Source organism: Phascolarctos cinereus, unplaced genomic scaffold (genome assembly GCF_003287225.1).
Source record: "Phascolarctos cinereus isolate Bilbo 61053 unplaced genomic scaffold, phaCin_HiC Scaffold_9;HRSCAF=440, whole genome shotgun sequence".
NCBI lineage: Eukaryota > Metazoa > Chordata > Mammalia > Diprotodontia > Phascolarctidae > Phascolarctos > Phascolarctos cinereus.
In genome coordinates, this window is record NW_027556402.1 from 229981006 (window position 1) to 229999233 (window position 18228).

Below are 18228 nucleotides of genomic sequence, written 5' to 3' on the forward strand. Positions count from 1 at the left end.
CTGGAGTCAGAAGACCTGGGTTCAAATCCTACCTCTAAGACTTACTATCTGTACAATGTCACTTAACTCCCTGAGCTACAGGTTCCTCAGTTGACCCCAAGGTCCCTTCTAGCTGTAGCTACTAACATAGACTCTATCACCACCCTGAGTACATCTTGTGATACATGTCTCTTTTGAAACAAAACCATTAGAATATAAGCTACCTGGAGGGAGGTATCATTTTTTTTTTGTATTGTCAAAGATTTTTGTCCCGAGCACTTAGCACTGTGCCTGAAATGTAGCAAGAGCTTAATAAATCCTTGCTGAATTGGGGAAGAAACTCCAAGAAAGACATAAACAAATCCATAAAAAAAAAAGAAAAACTTGACCCTCACCCTTGGCAAACATATTGGTCTGAGTATATGGAAGAAATAGAAAGGAGAAGTCTAGCCCTTCAACCATGTATGATCCGCTATTGTTTTTCATCACTAGCCAATCTAGTTTGTGTGTGTGTGTGCATGTGTGTGTGTGTGTGTGTGTGTGTGTGTGTGTGTGTGTGTCTAAGGCAGGGATGGGGAACCCTTCTAGGTCCTCAAATGTGGCCCTTTGACTGAATCCAAACTTCATGGAAGAAACCCCCTTAATAAAAGGATTCTTTCTGTAAAACTTGGACTCAGTCAAAAAGGCCACACTTGAGGACCTAGAAGGCCATATGTGGCCTCAAGTCTGAAGGTTCCCCACCCCAGCTAAGGGAAATTTCATTCTCCAATGGGAAAACCTGTACAGGAAAGGATTGCTAGTATATCGTAAGTATACATTGAAAGTACAGTAAGTATACATATTTAAAATAAATTGTTGAAAGTATATTAAAAGTATAGTAAGTAAACATATTAAAAGTAACATAGAATATTGAAAAAACGGGCAATTGATTTGTATAAAAACCATGTGAAAATCATCTGTAGCCCGTCCCTGTTATTACTACATCTGGTGAAGTAGAGAAAGCTCTTTGCAAACCTTAATATACTAAATAAATAGTAACCTAAGCAGCCAGTGACCTGGGGCATAGAAGGCTGGGACTGGAGACAGGAACACCTGAGTTCAAATCCAGCCTTAGACATTTATTAGCTTTGTGATGCTGAGCAAGTTGCTTCACCTCGGCTTACCTCAGTTTCTTCAGCTGTAAAATTGGGATCATAATAGCCCCTACCTCACAGGGTTGTTGTGGGGATCTAATGAGATACTTGTAAAAGTGCTTAGCATCATGCCTGGCCACAGTTGGAGCTATAGAGATGCATATTCCCTTCCCCTTCTAAGCTATTATCATCGGCTTCAACAACAAGCATTTATCAAGCACCTACTAAGTGCCTATCACTGTTCTCAACACTGTGGATACAAAGAAATGTAAAAAATATGGGAGAGATGTAGAAGATCCTCCAGGAGGACTTTACCCAGTAGACCTCCACTCCTTTGCTTTGCCCCTCTTGGAATCCCAGTTTAGGCACCCATTCCTATAGAGGCTTCTGATCATCAGATCAGTTATTAATGTTGTTTAGTTGTATCCAACTCTTTCTGACCCTATTTAAGGTTTTCTTGACAAAGATACTGGAATGCTTTGACATTTCCTTCTCCAGCTCATTTTTTTTTAACAGAGGAGGAAACGGAGACAAATAGGGTTAGGTGACTTGCCCAGGGTCACACAGCTAGTAAGTATCTGAAGTCAGATTTGAACTCTGGAAGATGACTCTTCCAGACTCCAGGCTGCCACTCTATCCACTGCACCACCTAGCTCTCCAGTTATTAGTGTAGACTCCCTATTGAGGTTATTTGTTATTATTTTGTGTCTAAATTGTATTGATTTCTCTCTGCACTTATATTCCTCTACAGAAAAATAAGACTTCTGATTTCAAGGGCTTTAAACTGGCTTTGTCCTTGTATTCCCAGGAATTAACACTCTGTCCCTTGACCAGGGCACATATTAGGAATTTAATGTTTGTTGAATTGAGTTAAGAGCAAGCTTTAAAAAAAAAAGCCCTGAATTTATGTTTCTACAATTTAAAACTTCTCTGAGCCTCCATTTCTTCAACTGTAAGGTGAAAGAGTTGGACTCAATGAACCTGAAGGTGGCTGAAGGTAGCTTTCAGCTCTAAATCTACGATCTGAATAAAAACCGTAAAACCACTTACCCAGGAACATTAGGCTGCAATATGATTCAGTACCCTGAAAGGGAACAAAGGAAGAAGGGCACCATTGTCAATGCCCCCCAGTTATGGGACTCTCTTCCTTCAAGATAACTTGTGAAGTGACTTTCTGATACATGCACCAAATGAGAGTGTCAGAGTCAACTGCTGGATATGTAGGTATTATTAAAGTTTGGTTTCTTTCTTATTTTTACTAGATAAAGATAAATATTTTTAAAAAAAGAAAGAAAGAAAGAGAGAGAGAGAGAGAGAAAAGAAGAAAGAAAGAAAGAAAGAAAGAAAGAAAGAAAGAAAGAAAGAAAGAAAGAAAGAAAGAAAGAAAGAAAGAAAGAAAGAAAGAAAGAAAGAAAGAAAGAAAGAAAGAAAGAAAGAAAGAAAAACAACTATGATCTGGACTCTCCAAATATTCACTGGACTTTTCCAACTTCCAAACAGTAACAAGAAGTCTGGAGTCATTCGATGAGAGGTGAAGATGGATGACTTGGGGACATTCCAATTGCATTCAAATAGTTAAGCTCTAGGATTAGTCCTACAGGGAAAGGAGGCCTCCTATTTGAGGAGAGGGGTCATTCACAAGAGGAGGAAGTATGCTAAGCAGTGTTCACAAAGGATTCTGGGAGAAGGAAGCTGCGAGTAGAAAAGAGTCCTTCTACAAGGGCTTTCCTTATTACCCTGGCCCCAGAGCATCCCAGCTGGGTGAGGCAGGTCCTTCGGAGAACTAGTAGATATAAGGGGGCGGGGGGTGGAGGGTGGGGGGGTAGAGAGGAAGATCTTGGCAGCTGTCTGGGCCACTGATCCCTAAGAGTTGCCTTGTACAGTCAAGCCTCTGGTTCTGAGCTTTGGACAGTAGCGTGACACGCTCCCTCCAACACGGAGGCAGACAGCCTCGGGACACAGCCTGGCCTTGAGGGGATTTGGGGGAGAGGGATTGGTATCCTCCCTTCCTTCGGCTGCGGGCTCCTTAGCCAAGGCTTCCGCCCCCAGGCCTGGAAGAGGTCCAACTCAAACCCCAGGCACCTCCTAGATCACTTTAATTAAAAGAGATCTGGCTCAGAGCAGGAAAGAGGAGGTGACCTCCCTCCCCCGGGTCCAAGGGCTGGGAGGAGGGGAGGGAAGGGTGTGTGTGTTAGTGGGTCGCAGCCACACTTCCCAGAGGCTCGCCAGATTCCTCCAGCTCCCCCGAGCCCGATTTCCTGTTCCAATCCCTTCTCTTTTCCTGGAGTCCCCAGAGGCGCCCGGCTGTCCCCCTCCCGCCTCCTCCTTAGAGCTAGCGCTCCCACTCCCCCACCGTGGTTTTCGGCATCTCGCTTCTTCAAAGATGGCAAAAGGATGCTGCCGGTGTGCCAGGAGGGTTGGGATTGGGTGGGATGAGAGAAGAAAGGTCAAGGTCCATGCCCAAGGCCCGGAAGGGGCCGAAGATAGGCGGTTGAAAGTGTGACCCTAGGCCTGGGTGCTCCAGCCTGCCTAAGGCACTGGGTTAAAGACGCTGCAGTCAAAACCCCTCTGGGGTCCACATCCCGGGCAACTGGCAAGATCCTTGCTCTGCCGCGCCCCCTGCAACCCCAACTCTGCAGCCACTCCTGAACCCACGCCTTTACCAGGAGCAGACTGGATGGACCGCGGGAACAAGGAGCCCCACCTTTGCTCCAGGTCCCCTTCTAGGTACTCTAGCATCCAGAGGAGCTGAGAGCACCCTCGGAGCGGCAGAAGGAGTAGTAAAGGCAAACCCCGACTGCGGCAAGCCTCACAGGCTGAGTGACCAATGCTCCCTCCTGCAAACTAGCTATAACGCACTGACCTGCACTGTCTTTTGGACCCACAAAATGAAATAGACCAGAGATTGGGCCCCATTTTAAGCTAGGGAAAGAAAGAGGAGTTTGTGGAAGGGCTGCCCCAGACTCCCACTATGCCTTCGCAAAGAACAGACTAGATGGAGCACAAAGCTGGGGTTCGGGCGGCCCTCAGGTGCACCGACCCAGAGCCCCTTCCCCCACTGAGGTACCAGAGAACCGGTCTCTGTCATTCCCCTAACTCACCTCCCACCCAATCTCTCCTGACAGGCCTTTTTCCTTCCTTCATTACCTCACTGCCTCCTTCCCTTTGACGTCAGCTCTGCCCCCTCCCGCCCCCCGCACAGAAAGGAGAGGAGTTGGGGTGGGGGATAATGGGAAGTATCAGGATCCCCCCCCAGGCGGGGAGGGGGACGATGAGGTAATGAGAGGCCAATGGGGAGCCGGAAAACAACGCGGCCACTTCCCCTCTTCCTCCTTGCTTCCCCCACCCCTATCCCATCTCTATCCCCACCTCCTCCCCTCTAGTCCCTGGCTGCGCCCGATGTCTGCGCTCGAGTTACTAAGCAACCCTATCGGAGTCGCGGGACTGAAGCCAAGTTCACCAAAAGTTGAAGAATAAATTTTGGGGAGGGGAGGTCGGGGGAGGGAGATGCGGAGGAGGGAAGGAAAGCTTCTCTCAAAGCTCCAGAGAACAGGACAAAGGGCCCAAGCTGGGGCTGCCTCCCCGCGACGGCGGCGGCTGCAGGGCAGACCCGGCCGGGTCCCGACGGCTCTTCGGGCCGTGACCCTTCAAGGCGGCTCTTGGGGAGAGGGCGCAGCTGGGGCCCGAGACGCGCCTAGCCAGGAGTGCCGGATAGCCAAAGGGCTTCCGAGGTTCCCAAAAGGGAAAGGAAGAGGCGGAAGCCCAGGATGATGGATGGTCATCAAAGTTAGAGCTAGCTTAAAAATCTTCTAATCCAGTCTCCCACCTCTATTTTGCAGGTGAGAAAACTAAGGCCCAGGAAAACTGCGACTCGGCCAAAGAATCCACCCCTTTCCACTATACTCCGCTGCCTCCTTAGAACATTTCGGGAGAGTCATTCCTACAGGGAGGCAACTGTCAGACCTCTGGTGTTTACTAGCTGTTTGCTGAACCAGTCCATTCCTTGTCCCAGCAACTCAGTTTCCCCGTTTGTCAAATGGGAATAATAATAATGCACCATCTTGTGTCCTGGATCCCTTGGGCAGTCTGGGGAAGCCTATGAGCCCCTTCTCAGAATTATGTTTTCAAATGCATAAAATAAAATACATAGTATGACAAAAGAAACTAATGACATCGAAATAATTTTTTCTAATTTCACAGACCCCCTGGTCTGTGGACTCCAGGTTAAGAACCCCAGTTCTGCAGAAAGTAAGCTATTATTAAAGAAGGCACAGCCCAAGGCTCTCCATCTCTTTCTATCCTATTGGTAATTAGCTCCTATTTATGTTGAAAGCCTGTTCCTTTTTCACTGCAGACCTGCTTAAAACTTAACAAGCGTAAGCTCTTTTTGTGATGTCAAAGAACTGGAAATTGAGGGGATACCATCAGTTGGAGAATGTGTGAACAAGTTGTAGTATATGAATGTAATGGAATACTATTGTGCTATAAGAAATGATGAGCAGGCAGACTTCCAAAAAATCTGGTTAGACTTACATGAACTGATGCAGAATGAAATGAGCAGAACCAGGAGATCATTGTACACAGTAACAGTCACATTGTGGGATGACTAAATTTGATAGACTTATCTCTTCTCAGCAATGCAAGGATCTAAGACAATTCCAAAAGACTCATGACAGAAAACGCCATCCACATCCAGAGAAAGAACTATGGAATCTATATACAAGATCAAAGCATACTATTTTATCTCTATTTTTCTCCTGTTGTTTTGCTTTGTTTCTTCTTTCTTGTGGTTCCTCCCATTGGTTCTAATACTTCTTTACAATATGACTAATGTGAAAATATGTTTAATATGAATATATAAGTAGAACATATATCAGATTGCATGCCATTTGGGGAGGAGGGAAGGAAGGGGGGAGAAAATTGAAAACTCAAAAGCTTATGGAATTGAATGCTGAAAACTAAAAATAAAGAAAGAAAAATTTTAAAAAGAAAAAAATAACATACATTATCTGCTTTAAGCCTCACAACAATCTGAAAGGCAGATATATAGTTATTATTAGCCCCATTTTACAGATGAGTAAACGGTGTCTGACAGAGGTGAAGTGACTTGCGGAAGGTCACACAGTATCGGAAATCAAACTAGGTCTTGCTAACTCCTAATCAAAAACTCTATCCACTGAACAACACTGCCTCCCTATCACCATCATCATTAACATCATCACACATGGCCCTCTAGGTCCTCAAGTGCACCCTTTGACTGCATCTAAATTTCACCCCTTAATAAAAGGATTTGTTCCGTAAAACTTGGACTCAGTCAAAAGGCTGAACCCAAGGACCTAGAAAGCCACATTTGGTGGGGAGGCTGCAGGTTCCCCACCCTGGACTGGGGGATGCAATGGGCTTCCCTAAGCTCCTAGCTTTCCCACAAGAAACTGACACACAGGTTGCTCTTTATGGATCTGCCCCAAGTTGGATGCCAGGACCCAGAACAGCGTGCAGATCCTGCCAGACACAGTTTCTGAGACTCCAAGCTGGGAACAGGATTCCGGGAGGTTCCTCTGACTTCGAGGACGAGAAGGCCCGAAGAATTTTTACCTGTTGTAGGGAGTCCGGAGCAGCAGGGCCTGGCTGCCGGTGCAGCTGTCCGTGGGTGTATGGCATCCATAGACCGGGGGAGGCACGGAGTATTGCTGCTCGCCTGTAGAAAGGAAGAGGTGGGAGAGAGGAGTTTACATTAAGTAAACCTCGATTTTTTTTTTGTGGGGTGGGCAGAACCTGAACAAGAACCTGCTCCCTAGGCAAGACTTGGAAACTGTCCCGGTTCCCCTCCCGGTTTGAACATTTCGCTCCTCCCTTCCCACAAGCCCTATCCCAAAAACTCGGTTCCTGACCGCTGGAGGCTTCAAGTCTTCCCTGTTATGTAATGGCTCACGATCTCATTTAATAGAAATAAACACCTGGGTGTCATGGGGCGGGGGGGGGGGGGGGGGGGGGGGCGGGGACGGACAGTCCTGACATTTACATTATTTATTTTTAATGTACTTTAAGAAATCCAAAAGATTTATGATTTTGCCAAATGGATATTCTCATCACCAACATATTTAACCCCTCTATGCCCTCTACCCCTCTTCATGACCTTGTTGGGTTGGGGTTTAGGAAGGGGGCAGAATCTGTGATTTCATCAGCATAGGAAACTTGCCTTCACCAACACTGATAACTTAATGCGTTTAAAAAGTTTTCAAACTTTCCCTGGAGCACTGAGAGCTTAAGTGAATTGTCCACGGTCATAGTTGGTGTCAGAGATAGACCTGAACCCAGGTCAACCCGATGCTAAGGCCAAAGCTCCATCCAGTCCTCCCCAGAATTGAATTGCTATCACCTCCCCCTCCTCCTGCCCCCCCCAAAAGACAAACAAACCAACAACACCACCACTTAGTGCCTGGTTTTCCGGTAATGAGCCTTTCCAAATTTAGCTACACCGGTGTTGCAAACCCCATGCTTAAAACCTTTATAAACAAGAGATTTTCAAACGTAGACCTTGAACGTGGCTTACTAGGACCCTGCCTATCCTGGTCTGGTTGTGGCTCTGGAGTTAGGTAAGGGGATGGTACAGTAGGGGAATCAGCCTCATCTTTTGCTTTCCTTTCCAAATCCTGGAACTGAAGAGGGGCGTCCAGTGGTCAGGAAGAGGAACCCGGTGGCCTCTTTCTGCACGCATCATACTACCCTTCCTTAAGTCACGATGGCAAGCACCCAGGCTGGCTTGAGTGCAGGGCAGGACCATATTTTTTCTCTTCGTCCTTACCTAAAGAGCCCTGCTGACCAATGGGGTCCTCGTGTTTGAAGGAGTGATTAGAGAACTGCGCTGCATGATGTGAGGGCGTGTGTCCATAGCTGGGTGTTCCGTCGAAAGTGACCGTGCTGTATCCTGAGAGTAACAGGGAGAAGCACAGGGATTAGTGAGGCCAGCTTCCCCTGGGAGGTCCCGTCCTAGGGGTAGAGGTTCTCTGGATTCCCCCTCCCCAGCTGCGATGCGGCGGACGAGGATACGCCCTCTGCTCATCTTTCCCCCCACTAACATTGGGTAAAACCCGCAAAACCATCCCTTCTTACCGTACTCCGCCGAATTGAGTAGCATGGGGGTTGGGTTGAGAAGGAGAGAAGAGAGGAGAGAGGGACAAAGGAGAAGAGGAAGGGGGATGAGAGGAGGGGGGGGAGAAGAGGGGAGATGCCTAGTCTCCACCCCCATTCAAAATCTACTTCTCAACTATTTCCTAATTAATTGACTTCCAGGTACTCAAAATTCAAAAGTCTTAAGCAGCGCCAATGAAACTACTTTTTCCTTCTGGTGAAAGTTGATCTCCCCAAAAAAAGCAAACGGCCAGGTTCTTCCAAGGACCAAGCAGATTCAGAGAGTGAAATGAATCCGCTCTGTTGACCCCTCAGTGACACCAAACCGTAAATCAGAAGCCGGGGCACCAACTTTCATTAATGACTCGGAGCCTATTAAACAAGTTCGACTTTAAAAAAAAAAATGTAATTACCGAATAAATGTTATCAGTCGGCTCCTCCTCGGCTCATCACCATTTACACCCGGATCCCTCAAGCTAGCTTTTGTCGGAGAGGCGTTTCGGGGAAACGGCCCTTCCGGCTCGCCAGCTTCCCGCCCCTCTTAGTGAGGGTGTCTCCGGCTTGGGCCATCCTTCCCTGCGTTCCCCGCCCAGGAGATCAGAACACCAGCTTTGCTCCCCGTCATTTTCCCCAGATATTTTGTATGAGACTCTGAGCCAGTCAAAAGGCCTCTGGGGAACTCAGTGTTCTCATCGGTTAAACGGGGAGAATAATACTCAACTCTGACTACTCCAAAGAGCAGTTGTGAGAAAAAGCTTTACACAGATTCAACTCTTGGGTGAAAAGATAGGGCGCCTTACTGAACTGGATTGGATTTGCTTACTCCTTAGATATTGTGTACCATGGAGAAATGAATCCTTTTATTGCATGGACTTAAAAACTTTGAACTGAAAGGAAAGGACCTTAGAAGCCACCTAGTCCAATTTCCTGATTTTACAAAAAAAGGAAACTGAGTCCCAGAGAAGACAAATGCCTTGCCCAAAGTCATGGGTCATCTAATTCCAAATCTGGCACCCTCTACTGTCCTATGCTATTCATATTTTCACTACTTGTTTTTTCCACCTTCTAACTGGGAGCAATACCAGTTGCCCGTACTCTTCCTCTGCTGGGAGATGGGAACTGCAGAAAGAGATTTTGGATTCTTGGTGGGAATCAGTCAGTGTATGTATTTGTGTGTGCGCAGTGTGGGCACAATGAGTGGGAGACTATCTGAGACAATGGGAGAATCCACCCCGAGTTCCTGGATCTGGTAGGGGTGTGGATTAGGGAGGGAGAGAGGGCATTCTTCCAAGATTGCTGGAACTCAGGGCTCTGTCTCACACCACCACTATTCCCTGTTTCTCAGTTGTATATAACTGGGACTAAGGAAAGTGGGGGACGTTGATAGATGGAGAGGGGGGAAAGGAACCAAGGAGTGATGATTGCAAACGATCAAGACATGTAATGGGAAAAGTGCACTGCATATATAAAGAACTGTGTGAAAATGGGTGTAAATGCAGGTTCTGTTACTACTAGATGTATGACCTTCGGGGGACACTTCTCTGGGCCCTGATTTTGTTATCTGTAAAATAAAGACTGAAGGAGGTGATCTCTAATGTCCCTTCCAACTCTAAAATCCTTCCATCCCTGAAAAGAGGTCTAGGCTAACCAGCAAAATGTCCTCGTTGGGGGCAGAGCGCTGGTTTAACCAGGATACTAAGGAAATTAGAAAATAACGATAATTCTTATTCCTATAGCAGTTTTCAAAGCTTTTTCCTGGTGATGTCCCGAGGCAGGGAACTAGGGAAGCTTTTGTTGTCCCCTTTTTACCAAGGAGGGAAAAAAAGAAACATCTAGAGGAGGAAAGTGACCTAACCAAAGCCTCACAGCTGGTAAATCGAAGCTCGGGTTCTTGAACCTACAGCTCCTAAATCCACTTTTGGGAATTTTGCCTCCACCCCTCAAGAAGGGGAAAGGTAACAAACAATTGGCTAGTGCTTTTGGCTTAACTGGAAGACCCTTGGGGGGCCTCCCTAGCCCCCCTTCCTGCGCTCCTGGACTAACTCTAAGGAGGCACCCCACCCGACGTTCTTCAGAGATTCAGGGTCTCCCGAGAGTCCCCAGCAGTCGAGGCTATCCTGGAAGCCCCTAGACTCCGGGCAGCTACCCTCCTGTGGCCAGCTAGCTAGGTTTTCACTTGAACGACAGGACTGAGAACTGAGCCCCTCTTTAGCAAGCAGGTGTGCTCAGCAAAGGGAACTCTGAGTTTTTGCCTCAAACAGCCAAATTGCAGGTGTTCGTTCAAGGAACTCAAAGGACGGAATTAGATGGTCTGCCATGCACGCTAAATGGTTCTAATTAATGAGGAATATTGCTGGGAGGTGAACAGGGACCCAGGACCAGTCCCTAGGTTGGTCCTCAATAAACCATCCCTTACTAATCCGACGACCCTAAGCAAGTAACTTGTGCTTTCCGGGTTTCAGGGTCCTCATCTATAAAATGGGAAACGAATATACTAATTCAAATGAGAACTCGCGGTACTTTGCAGAGGAGTCCAGTGGTTAGGGTTATCATTCAATTGTTCATTTTGTCACAGTGACCTAGCCAGTCCAGTTAAAGCCACAAACCGCAACTTCCAAACAAAATGTGGCCATCGCCATTCAAGTTTTTTAGGAAAGAGAAGAGCTTTGAAATACTCTTATTCCTCCTCCCACCCCTCCACTTTTAAGAACTGAGAACAAGATGGTCTCCTCGTTGTACCCTCTGGTCATTCCCGCAGCCCTGAACTCCAAAGACATTTTGCTCGGCAGCTCAGGTGTTCTGGACAGATCCCTTCGTGCATCATCTTGCCTCCCTTCCAGTCCCTGCTCAAGACTGAACAAAATCAGCTCTTGCAGCTCAGTGTGGAACGTCTGGGCTTCTCACTCTCCATTGCACCACCTGCTTAGGGAGGATGGCCCCGGAGACCTGGAAGACTCGAACTAGGCTGAGGTGGGAGAGCTTCGGGTGGCTCTTTCACTCCCTCCCTCCCCCCCTTCGGCCTTCCACTAGCATCGGATGACCTTCGGTCATCGATCTGAACCAGAACACTCGGTTCCCCATCACTCAACCATCAGCACCCCACTATTCTGAGCGTCCTCATCCCCCACCATGTACACTTTCTGGTAGTGCCTGTCCCCTAGCCCCCAAAGAGATAAGAGAGGTTCAGTTCTGAAGACGCCTGGAGCTAAGGAGGTCTGTTGAAATTAGGAGCTTATCAGAAACGGGTCTGATTAAACCACGTAACCCTTCTGCTTGCTGCTGCAGCAATCTTTCTGCTTTGTTGGGGATGGGGGGTGGGAGGAGAGGAGGAGAGCTGGATAACAGTTGGAAGGGAACGGAAGGCTGCTGTGCAGGGAAGGGGCAAAGCTTCTGTTTTCCAGCTCTTGGAGAGAAAGGGAGGCACTGGCGGGCCAAGGTAACGGCTTTCCCACGGTCAGCCTGGGCCTCTAAGCTGAGAGCAGCCTTGACAGCCTTCCTTAGAGGTCGATCTTAAACTCACCTCCCCTCCTACAGCTAGAGGAAAGGTCAGGACTGGCCCTAAGGATCCCCTCTCCAAGGGAGCCCCAAAGGCTTAAGGGGGGGACTGTATTGTCATTGTGGTGGAGAGAGGGGGAAGCGAGAAAGCAAGGGGCTGGTTGGTGCCAAGAACCAGATGATCCAAAGGAAAATCGATCAGAGTGGTTTCCATTTAGATAATGCTTAGTACTCTAATAAGCAAATTCTTCACAACCCTGTGAGGTGAATATCTGTACACCTTGGACCATCTCCTGGGACCTCAGTTTCCTCCTCTGTAAAATGAGGGCGCTGGAGCAGACTAAATCTAAATTCCATTGAAACTCTGAAATGCTACGATTCCCACTTTAATGGTTTTACGGAAGAGGAAACCAAGGCTCAGGCTGTGCCCCAGGCTACAAAGCTAGCAAGTGGCAGAGCTGCTCCTGGAACCTGACATTTCACACTCCAAAGCTACTTCTTCTGCACCCTAGGCAGCTCTTCAGAGGGGAAAAAAGCATCCTTCTCCATCGAAGGCTTGCAGTTTCATGAAATAAAAACAAGGAAGAAGACAACACAAATCTCTTTCCTGCAGATGGCCCTGGGGAAGGGCAGGGAACTTTGGGCGTCCTCTGAACAGTCAAGGAGAAATGAGTTGGTAAGAACCCTCATACCAACAGGACTGGAGAAGCCCATACATACCCTATCCCTGTTCCTAGACTTCCACTAGAATTCTTCTTACCCTCCCCCCAAGCTCCCACCCCTATCCTACCACCCTCGGGGAATGGGTTCTGAAGTCCTGGGGTAGCCCCTTTAGATGCAAAAACTTCTGAAGAGAGCTGAGTCAGCTCCCAATCGGCTCTCTCAGGATAGTGAGGAGGGCACACATTTCCTGGGAGATTCAGTCCCTTTCTCACTTTCCTGGGAGGGGGGGGGAAACACTGCAGAAGGAAGCTCTCATACAGGGGAAAGGGAGAAGTGTGAGCCATCGCCTGGAGAAAAAGAGCAATTCCCCTTCTCCTTCCCTGCTGGACTCGAGCACATAATCACTTGGGACCCAGGGACAGGACCTTGACAGAGTGGATCCACCCAGGTCCGAAAAAGCTTTTGTACACTCCTCTGAAGAGGGAGTCAGGCCTTCTCTGGCCCCAGCTCTTTCTTCTAGAAAGGCTGCGAATAGCCCAGAAAAATGCTAGGAGACCTGGCTACAAAGAAGGCCCGGCAGGCTTGTCCTAAGTTTCTCAAGGGATATTACAAGATACATCCCCTGTCAAGGGGAAAGATACCGAATAAGAAATATCAAATCCTAAAGAGTCACCTCCTTCCCCTCTTCCATCCAGATTCTCAGTCTCCAACCCCACTTTCTCATCTCTTACCTGAAATAAAACCTAAATGTACTCTGTCTGGAGCCTATTTATTTATATTTGCATTTTAATCTAGTTAAGGAGGGAGAGAGGAAGGGAGAGAGACAGGCAGACAGGCAGACAGACAGACAGACAGAGAAGAGAGGGAGAGAGAGAAGGGGGGGGTGGCTCACCAGGGGTAAAATGCCCATTCAGGGATTAAATTAGAATTACAAAAGCATTGCTGGAATGAAGTCCCTCCAAAAAATAATTCTCTCTCTGTCTCTCTCTGTCTTTGTCTCTCTCTCCCCTACTATAGAAAATTCCCAGTTCTTTCATGGTTCCCTAGTTCATGAAGAATGTTTAGCCCAAAGCAGCAGTCACTGAAACTCTCAGGTAGTCAAGGAAGATGTCTGCCTTTGGCTGCCTGACCCCACACACCTGGACTTCTAGACCGTCTTGGGATTGTGTGGGACTCAGGAACTCAGTCTATGAACTGAGCAAAAGCCAGAGGACTGTGCCAAGCTAAGGTGGGGTGCTTTTGACTATGGGAAATGGTTGATGTTAATCCATACTCTGGCAACTAGGTTCCTGAATGGCATCTCAACACAGACGCAGAACAAGGCTTTCCCTTCTTCATAGGATTCATATCTGGAAGGATTTTGATCACTAGAGATCATGGAGTGAAGAGATTCTTAACCTTTTTTTGTGTCATGGACCTCTTTGGAGTCTGGGGAAGCCTATAAACCTCTCCTCAGAATAACAATAATAAATGCATAAAATAAAATACCTAGCAGGATTACAAAGGGAACCAATTATATGGAAACAATTATCAAAACGTCTTTTTTTAAATCAGTTTATGGACCTTAAGTTAAGAAGCCCTGATTTTACAAATGAGTAAGCTGAGGCACTAAAATAAAATGCTTTGCCCAAGGACGCACAGCTAATAAACAAGCAGAGATAGAGTTCCAGCTAGGAGTTTTTACTGCCCTAGCCCAATTAGCTTAGTAAGGACAAGGAAGAGACTTCTAGGCTAGGGAGGTCTCCCCGTAACTTCTAGTCCTACCATGAGAAAAGGGCCATCTTTAGATTGACCATCGCTCCCAGGACTCCTAAGGACCGCATCTTCATGGCCACTTCGGGGGAACTAGTTGGGGATAAGAAAGGAAAGAATAAGCAGCTTCAGGGCTCAGGCCCTGAAGCAAGTTTCAGTTTCTCGAAGACCTGAGTAGTGGGGTAGGATGGGAAAGTTTCGGGAGTGCAGAATCCCCCCATTTATAGGTCATCAAGGCTTCAGAGAAGAAACTAAAAACCAGCCCCTGGCGAGTGAGTCGCAGCTGCCTGGAATAGGACGTTGTATTTAGGGCTTAGGATACTCCACAGGATGTATTCCCATCAGTCCACTAGTTCCAGAAACAACGAAATCCCAAGACCATGTGGGATTTCCAAGCCTGGAGAGACAGGCTTACGCAGCTTCTTTCGTACAGAGTTTCCGAGGACTACAATCCAACCTGGCTGATTTTCTCTTTTTGATTGCCGGGGAACGCAAATGAACCATCCGCAAATACAGACGACGCAGGATGCCTTAACCTCGGGTTAGCTGAATTCGTCCCTCTATTAGCAAAGGGCAGCAGACCTACGAAATCAGACTCGGGTTCCCTTTTCTGTCCTGTTCCCTCCCACTAGCAGTTTTCGACAACATCGTGAGCATCCCCTCACTACTTAATTACATTTGGAAAATAAATATTTCCTCACAACGAGGCCTTGAGAAGTCATTTGACCTCTCTGGCCCTCAGTTTCCAATTCTGTAAAATGAGAGGGTTGCACCAGAGAGCCTCTAGGCTCCTTTCCAGCTCTAAAATACAGTACCTTCTAACTGGTTGACCGCTTTAAATCAGTTCTAGGCTGGCTGGACCGCCGACTGGTGTCTCTGAGTTGGATCGAACCCCATTATAACGTGGTTTTTAATTACGCAGATTTGAATAACATTGTCACTAGTCGAAACTTGACTACTTTTTATATTAAGGATACCCAGTAACAGTTAATCTGTCTCCTCCAACCTCAAAATCAGCGCTAGAAACCGATACTTCTTAGAAAAGGGAAGTACCTCGAAGCGGGTACGATGAAAGTAAAGACCTCGAGAAATACGAAATGAACAAGCCTGATATATTTCAATCTGTGGTGGCTCCTCATCGTTGGCAGCAACTGAGCACGAGTAACCGAAGTGACTCGTGGAGCCGGGGAGGCAGCTCTTGAGTTCCCCAGTCCCTTGCCCGGGCTCGAATTAGAAGACATTGGGGAAAATCCTTATTTTTGGTTCTGTGGTGGAAGACTAAGTCTCTTAAACCACTGGTTTCTAGCTCTTTACATACCGGGGCATCTCTCCCAAGGCAACATCAACCCCTCCCTCCTACCATTTCGTTGCTCCCCAGGTTTACAGGATGCCTCATTAGCCCAGAAGTCCAGGAGTGCCCGAGGGGTTGGTCCCTCCCGCCTCCTGCGAACAGTGTAGAAACTTTTCGTGAGCAGGCCTGGCTTACGGAAAAGAAACAGAGCTCCAAGACTTTACACCGGCCATGGGTTCCCTATCCAAGCCTTTTTAGGTCTCTATCTCCCTTGCCCCACAGGGCCGAGGCGTCTCATTCGGATGAAAGGGAGGCAGGCCTTGGAGGACCTTGGGAGACAAATGCTGCGGTCCCCCACCTTCAGGATCCCCCAGGGACCCTCATAGAAAGGGCCCATTAAATGCAGGAAGCCAGAACCAGAAATGAGCACAAGTGGAGCAAGCAGGAGGTGGGAGAGGGAAGCGAGCGACAATTGTCTGGGCTGCCCTAGTTCAGTAATGGGATGTAGGCTTGCGCTGCGCTACACTCTCCCAAGGCGCAGTGATCTGTGCTTACCCTGGTTACGGATGGTCGGCTGGCTTTCTAGGCAGCTGGGCAGGTAGGGAGCGTTGGGAAACATCCTGGCCTGGCCCGAGGGCGGTTGGCTAGGCGGGGGCGGACCGAAGGGGCCATAGCGACAGGCTCCAGCTGTACCGGTGAATTGGCCAGAGAAGTGGACTGTGAAGGCGCTCAGACACTGCTCCTCGTGTGGCTCTGCGCCGCCCCAGCTTGGCTCCTGCTTGATGAAGGAGTGAGGCGGCGGCGGTGGCGGCGGGGCAGGCGGCGGCGCCGTGGCACTCAACGAGCCATAGGCAGAGGCGCCTGGGGGCGCAAAGTCCAGCACTGGGGCCCACTGCGCTGCGCCACTCACAGGCAGGGCGCAGCCGCCGCCGCCGCCCAGCGAGGGCACAGCGGGCAGCAGCGCATTCAGATCCCGCACGTCGGAGCCCATGGACTGCTCCCCGAAGGCCGGCCCCCGGCTCCGCCGCCCTTGAAGGCGCTCGCCTCCCTGCCCGACTGAAGCGAACTTGCTCCAGGTGCCACCCGGGCCCCGCGCTACGGGTTGCTCGGGCTGCTGCAGGCACCAAGGCCCAGAGCGAAGTGCACGGGGAGACGCCGACTCGGGGGCACACGTGGAAGCCGGCTCCGGCGGCAGTAGGAAGTCCAGGGTCGCGACGGGAAAGAGGCAGAAGCAGCAGAAGCAGGGCCCTAGCTCGTGGACTACTGTCTGGGGTAGATGAGTGGGTGAATGGGTGGGTAGATGAGTGGGCGAGTGGGTGGACAGCAAGGAGCAAAGAAGGGAGAGGATTGTCCGGCTGGAGAGAGCCCCCTGGGTGTGGACTCTGCCTTGAACTCCTTACCCCGGCCGCCTGGCTGCCCTCGGCTTCCCAAAGCTCAAATAAGAGGGGCTGGCGGCGGGAGAGGAGGAGGAGCTAGGACATCCAGCTGCTCCATTCACACCGCAGCCCAGGCCCTAGTAGGCAGCAGGCGCTGCTCCCCAGGGCGACCTGAGTGCGGGTAGGGGAGGAGAGAGTGAACCAGGGGGCGGGGTAGGGCGGACTTGGGGGAGGATCTCGAAGAGAGAAGCCCTCCTTCCCCCCCCCAACCCCGCACACGGCTCGAGGTCAACTATCCTGTTGGGCGACTCCCCTGTCTCCCTGCCCCCAAGCTTGCGCTCCCCCTCTAAGATTTTGCGGGTGTCGGGGTCTCCAGCAGACGTGGGGGGCACTCCAGGTAAGCCGTTAAGTGTTTACGCAGAGACTGGATAGACGCGCAATGGAGAAGGTTGTAAGGGAGGCCGTGGGAGGGGGAGGGGGTCAGCTGGAGGGAGGCGGGACTTTGGGAAACTTCACTGGCTTGTAAGGAGTGTTGGAATACTCATGCACCTTGCTCGCGATTTCTGGTCCCTGTTACAGAGCAAAGAGGGGTGGAGTGGGAGACGTTAATTCTGGATTTACGGGCAGGCGGCACCTACTGCAAGGGAGAAAGAGGGTAGCTGTGGATCTCTACAACCGGAGACCAGAAGCTGCCTGAGCATTTCTGTGTTCTGGAGTTGGGGCGGAGGGGTGTGCAGTCTGAGAATAGGACCATACTTGAGCACGCAGGGATCAATTCTGTCTCACCCAAGCTGGCTTTGGGTGATGGGAGAGCCGGGAGGAAGATAATCCCGGGAGGAGAGCAGGTGTCCGGAATAGCGGGAGAGTGTATCAACCACAATAAATCTGCCATGTTTCGATGATTGCGTTCCTTCCTCGGCGGAAGTGTCTTCCTTTACTTCTGTCCCCTGAAAATCCGTGATAGTGGTATCTCCACTTGGGAATATCCCACACCTCAACCCGAGAGCCCAATGGGGGGGGGGAAAGACCTTCAGACGTTCTTAATCCGAGATTGGGGCGGGGGAGGGGCTCTCCCGTAGCCTAAGGACTCAGGAAACCCCCGGAGAGGTGTATATCGCCTCATCTCTCAAATCTACGAACGCCGCCCCTCACCTCACCGGTCATCTACGTCTTACTTTTTCTGGAGATCCCACACCATCCAAATCGTCCCTATTACCTCCAATCCCGAACCAGGGAGTTGTGGGAGGGGAATGGGGGGGTGGAAAAAGGAATGATATTAGTAGGAAGATCCCAGAGGATGTCCCAGCAGAATTCAGCCCTGGAGATTCAAAACCGTGCGCTCAGAGGCTCAACAGTGTTCTCAAGGCCTGAAAAACCCATTGTGATGGAGATGGAAAAGTCAAAGAAG

The 18228-nt window shown here is 49.3% G+C and overlaps 1 protein-coding gene and 1 long non-coding RNA gene across 10 annotated transcripts in view; one reads left to right on the top strand and one right to left on the bottom strand.

The window, feature by feature from the left end:
- WT1 (WT1 transcription factor) overlaps positions 1 to 16840 on the bottom strand; it is a 66135-nt gene extending 49295 nt beyond the window's left edge. For 4 of the 5 annotated variants that reach the window (XM_078148963.1, XM_020963885.2, XM_078148962.1 and 1 more), the window contains exons 1-3: positions 16000 to 16840; positions 7918 to 8040; positions 6708 to 6810 (exon numbers count right to left, since the gene is read on the bottom strand). In XM_078148963.1, the coding sequence (XP_078005089.1) occupies positions 6708 to 6810; positions 7918 to 8040; positions 16000 to 16435 (662 nt within the window). In that variant the 5' untranslated portion in view covers positions 16436 to 16840. Of the gene's footprint in view, positions 1 to 6707; positions 6811 to 7917; positions 8041 to 8225; positions 8306 to 15999 lie in introns of those variants that run through there. The other variant, XM_078148964.1, reaches the window with a different exon arrangement.
- A 191-nt stretch (positions 16841 to 17031) lies between these two features.
- The window catches only part of LOC144455493 (uncharacterized), a 39918-nt gene continuing 38721 nt past the window's right edge, over positions 17032 to 18228 (top strand). For all 5 annotated transcript variants that reach the window (XR_013484192.1, XR_013484195.1, XR_013484196.1 and 2 more), the window contains exon 1: positions 17032 to 17217. This is a non-coding gene — a long non-coding RNA (uncharacterized LOC144455493). The remainder of the gene's footprint in view (positions 17218 to 18228) is intronic.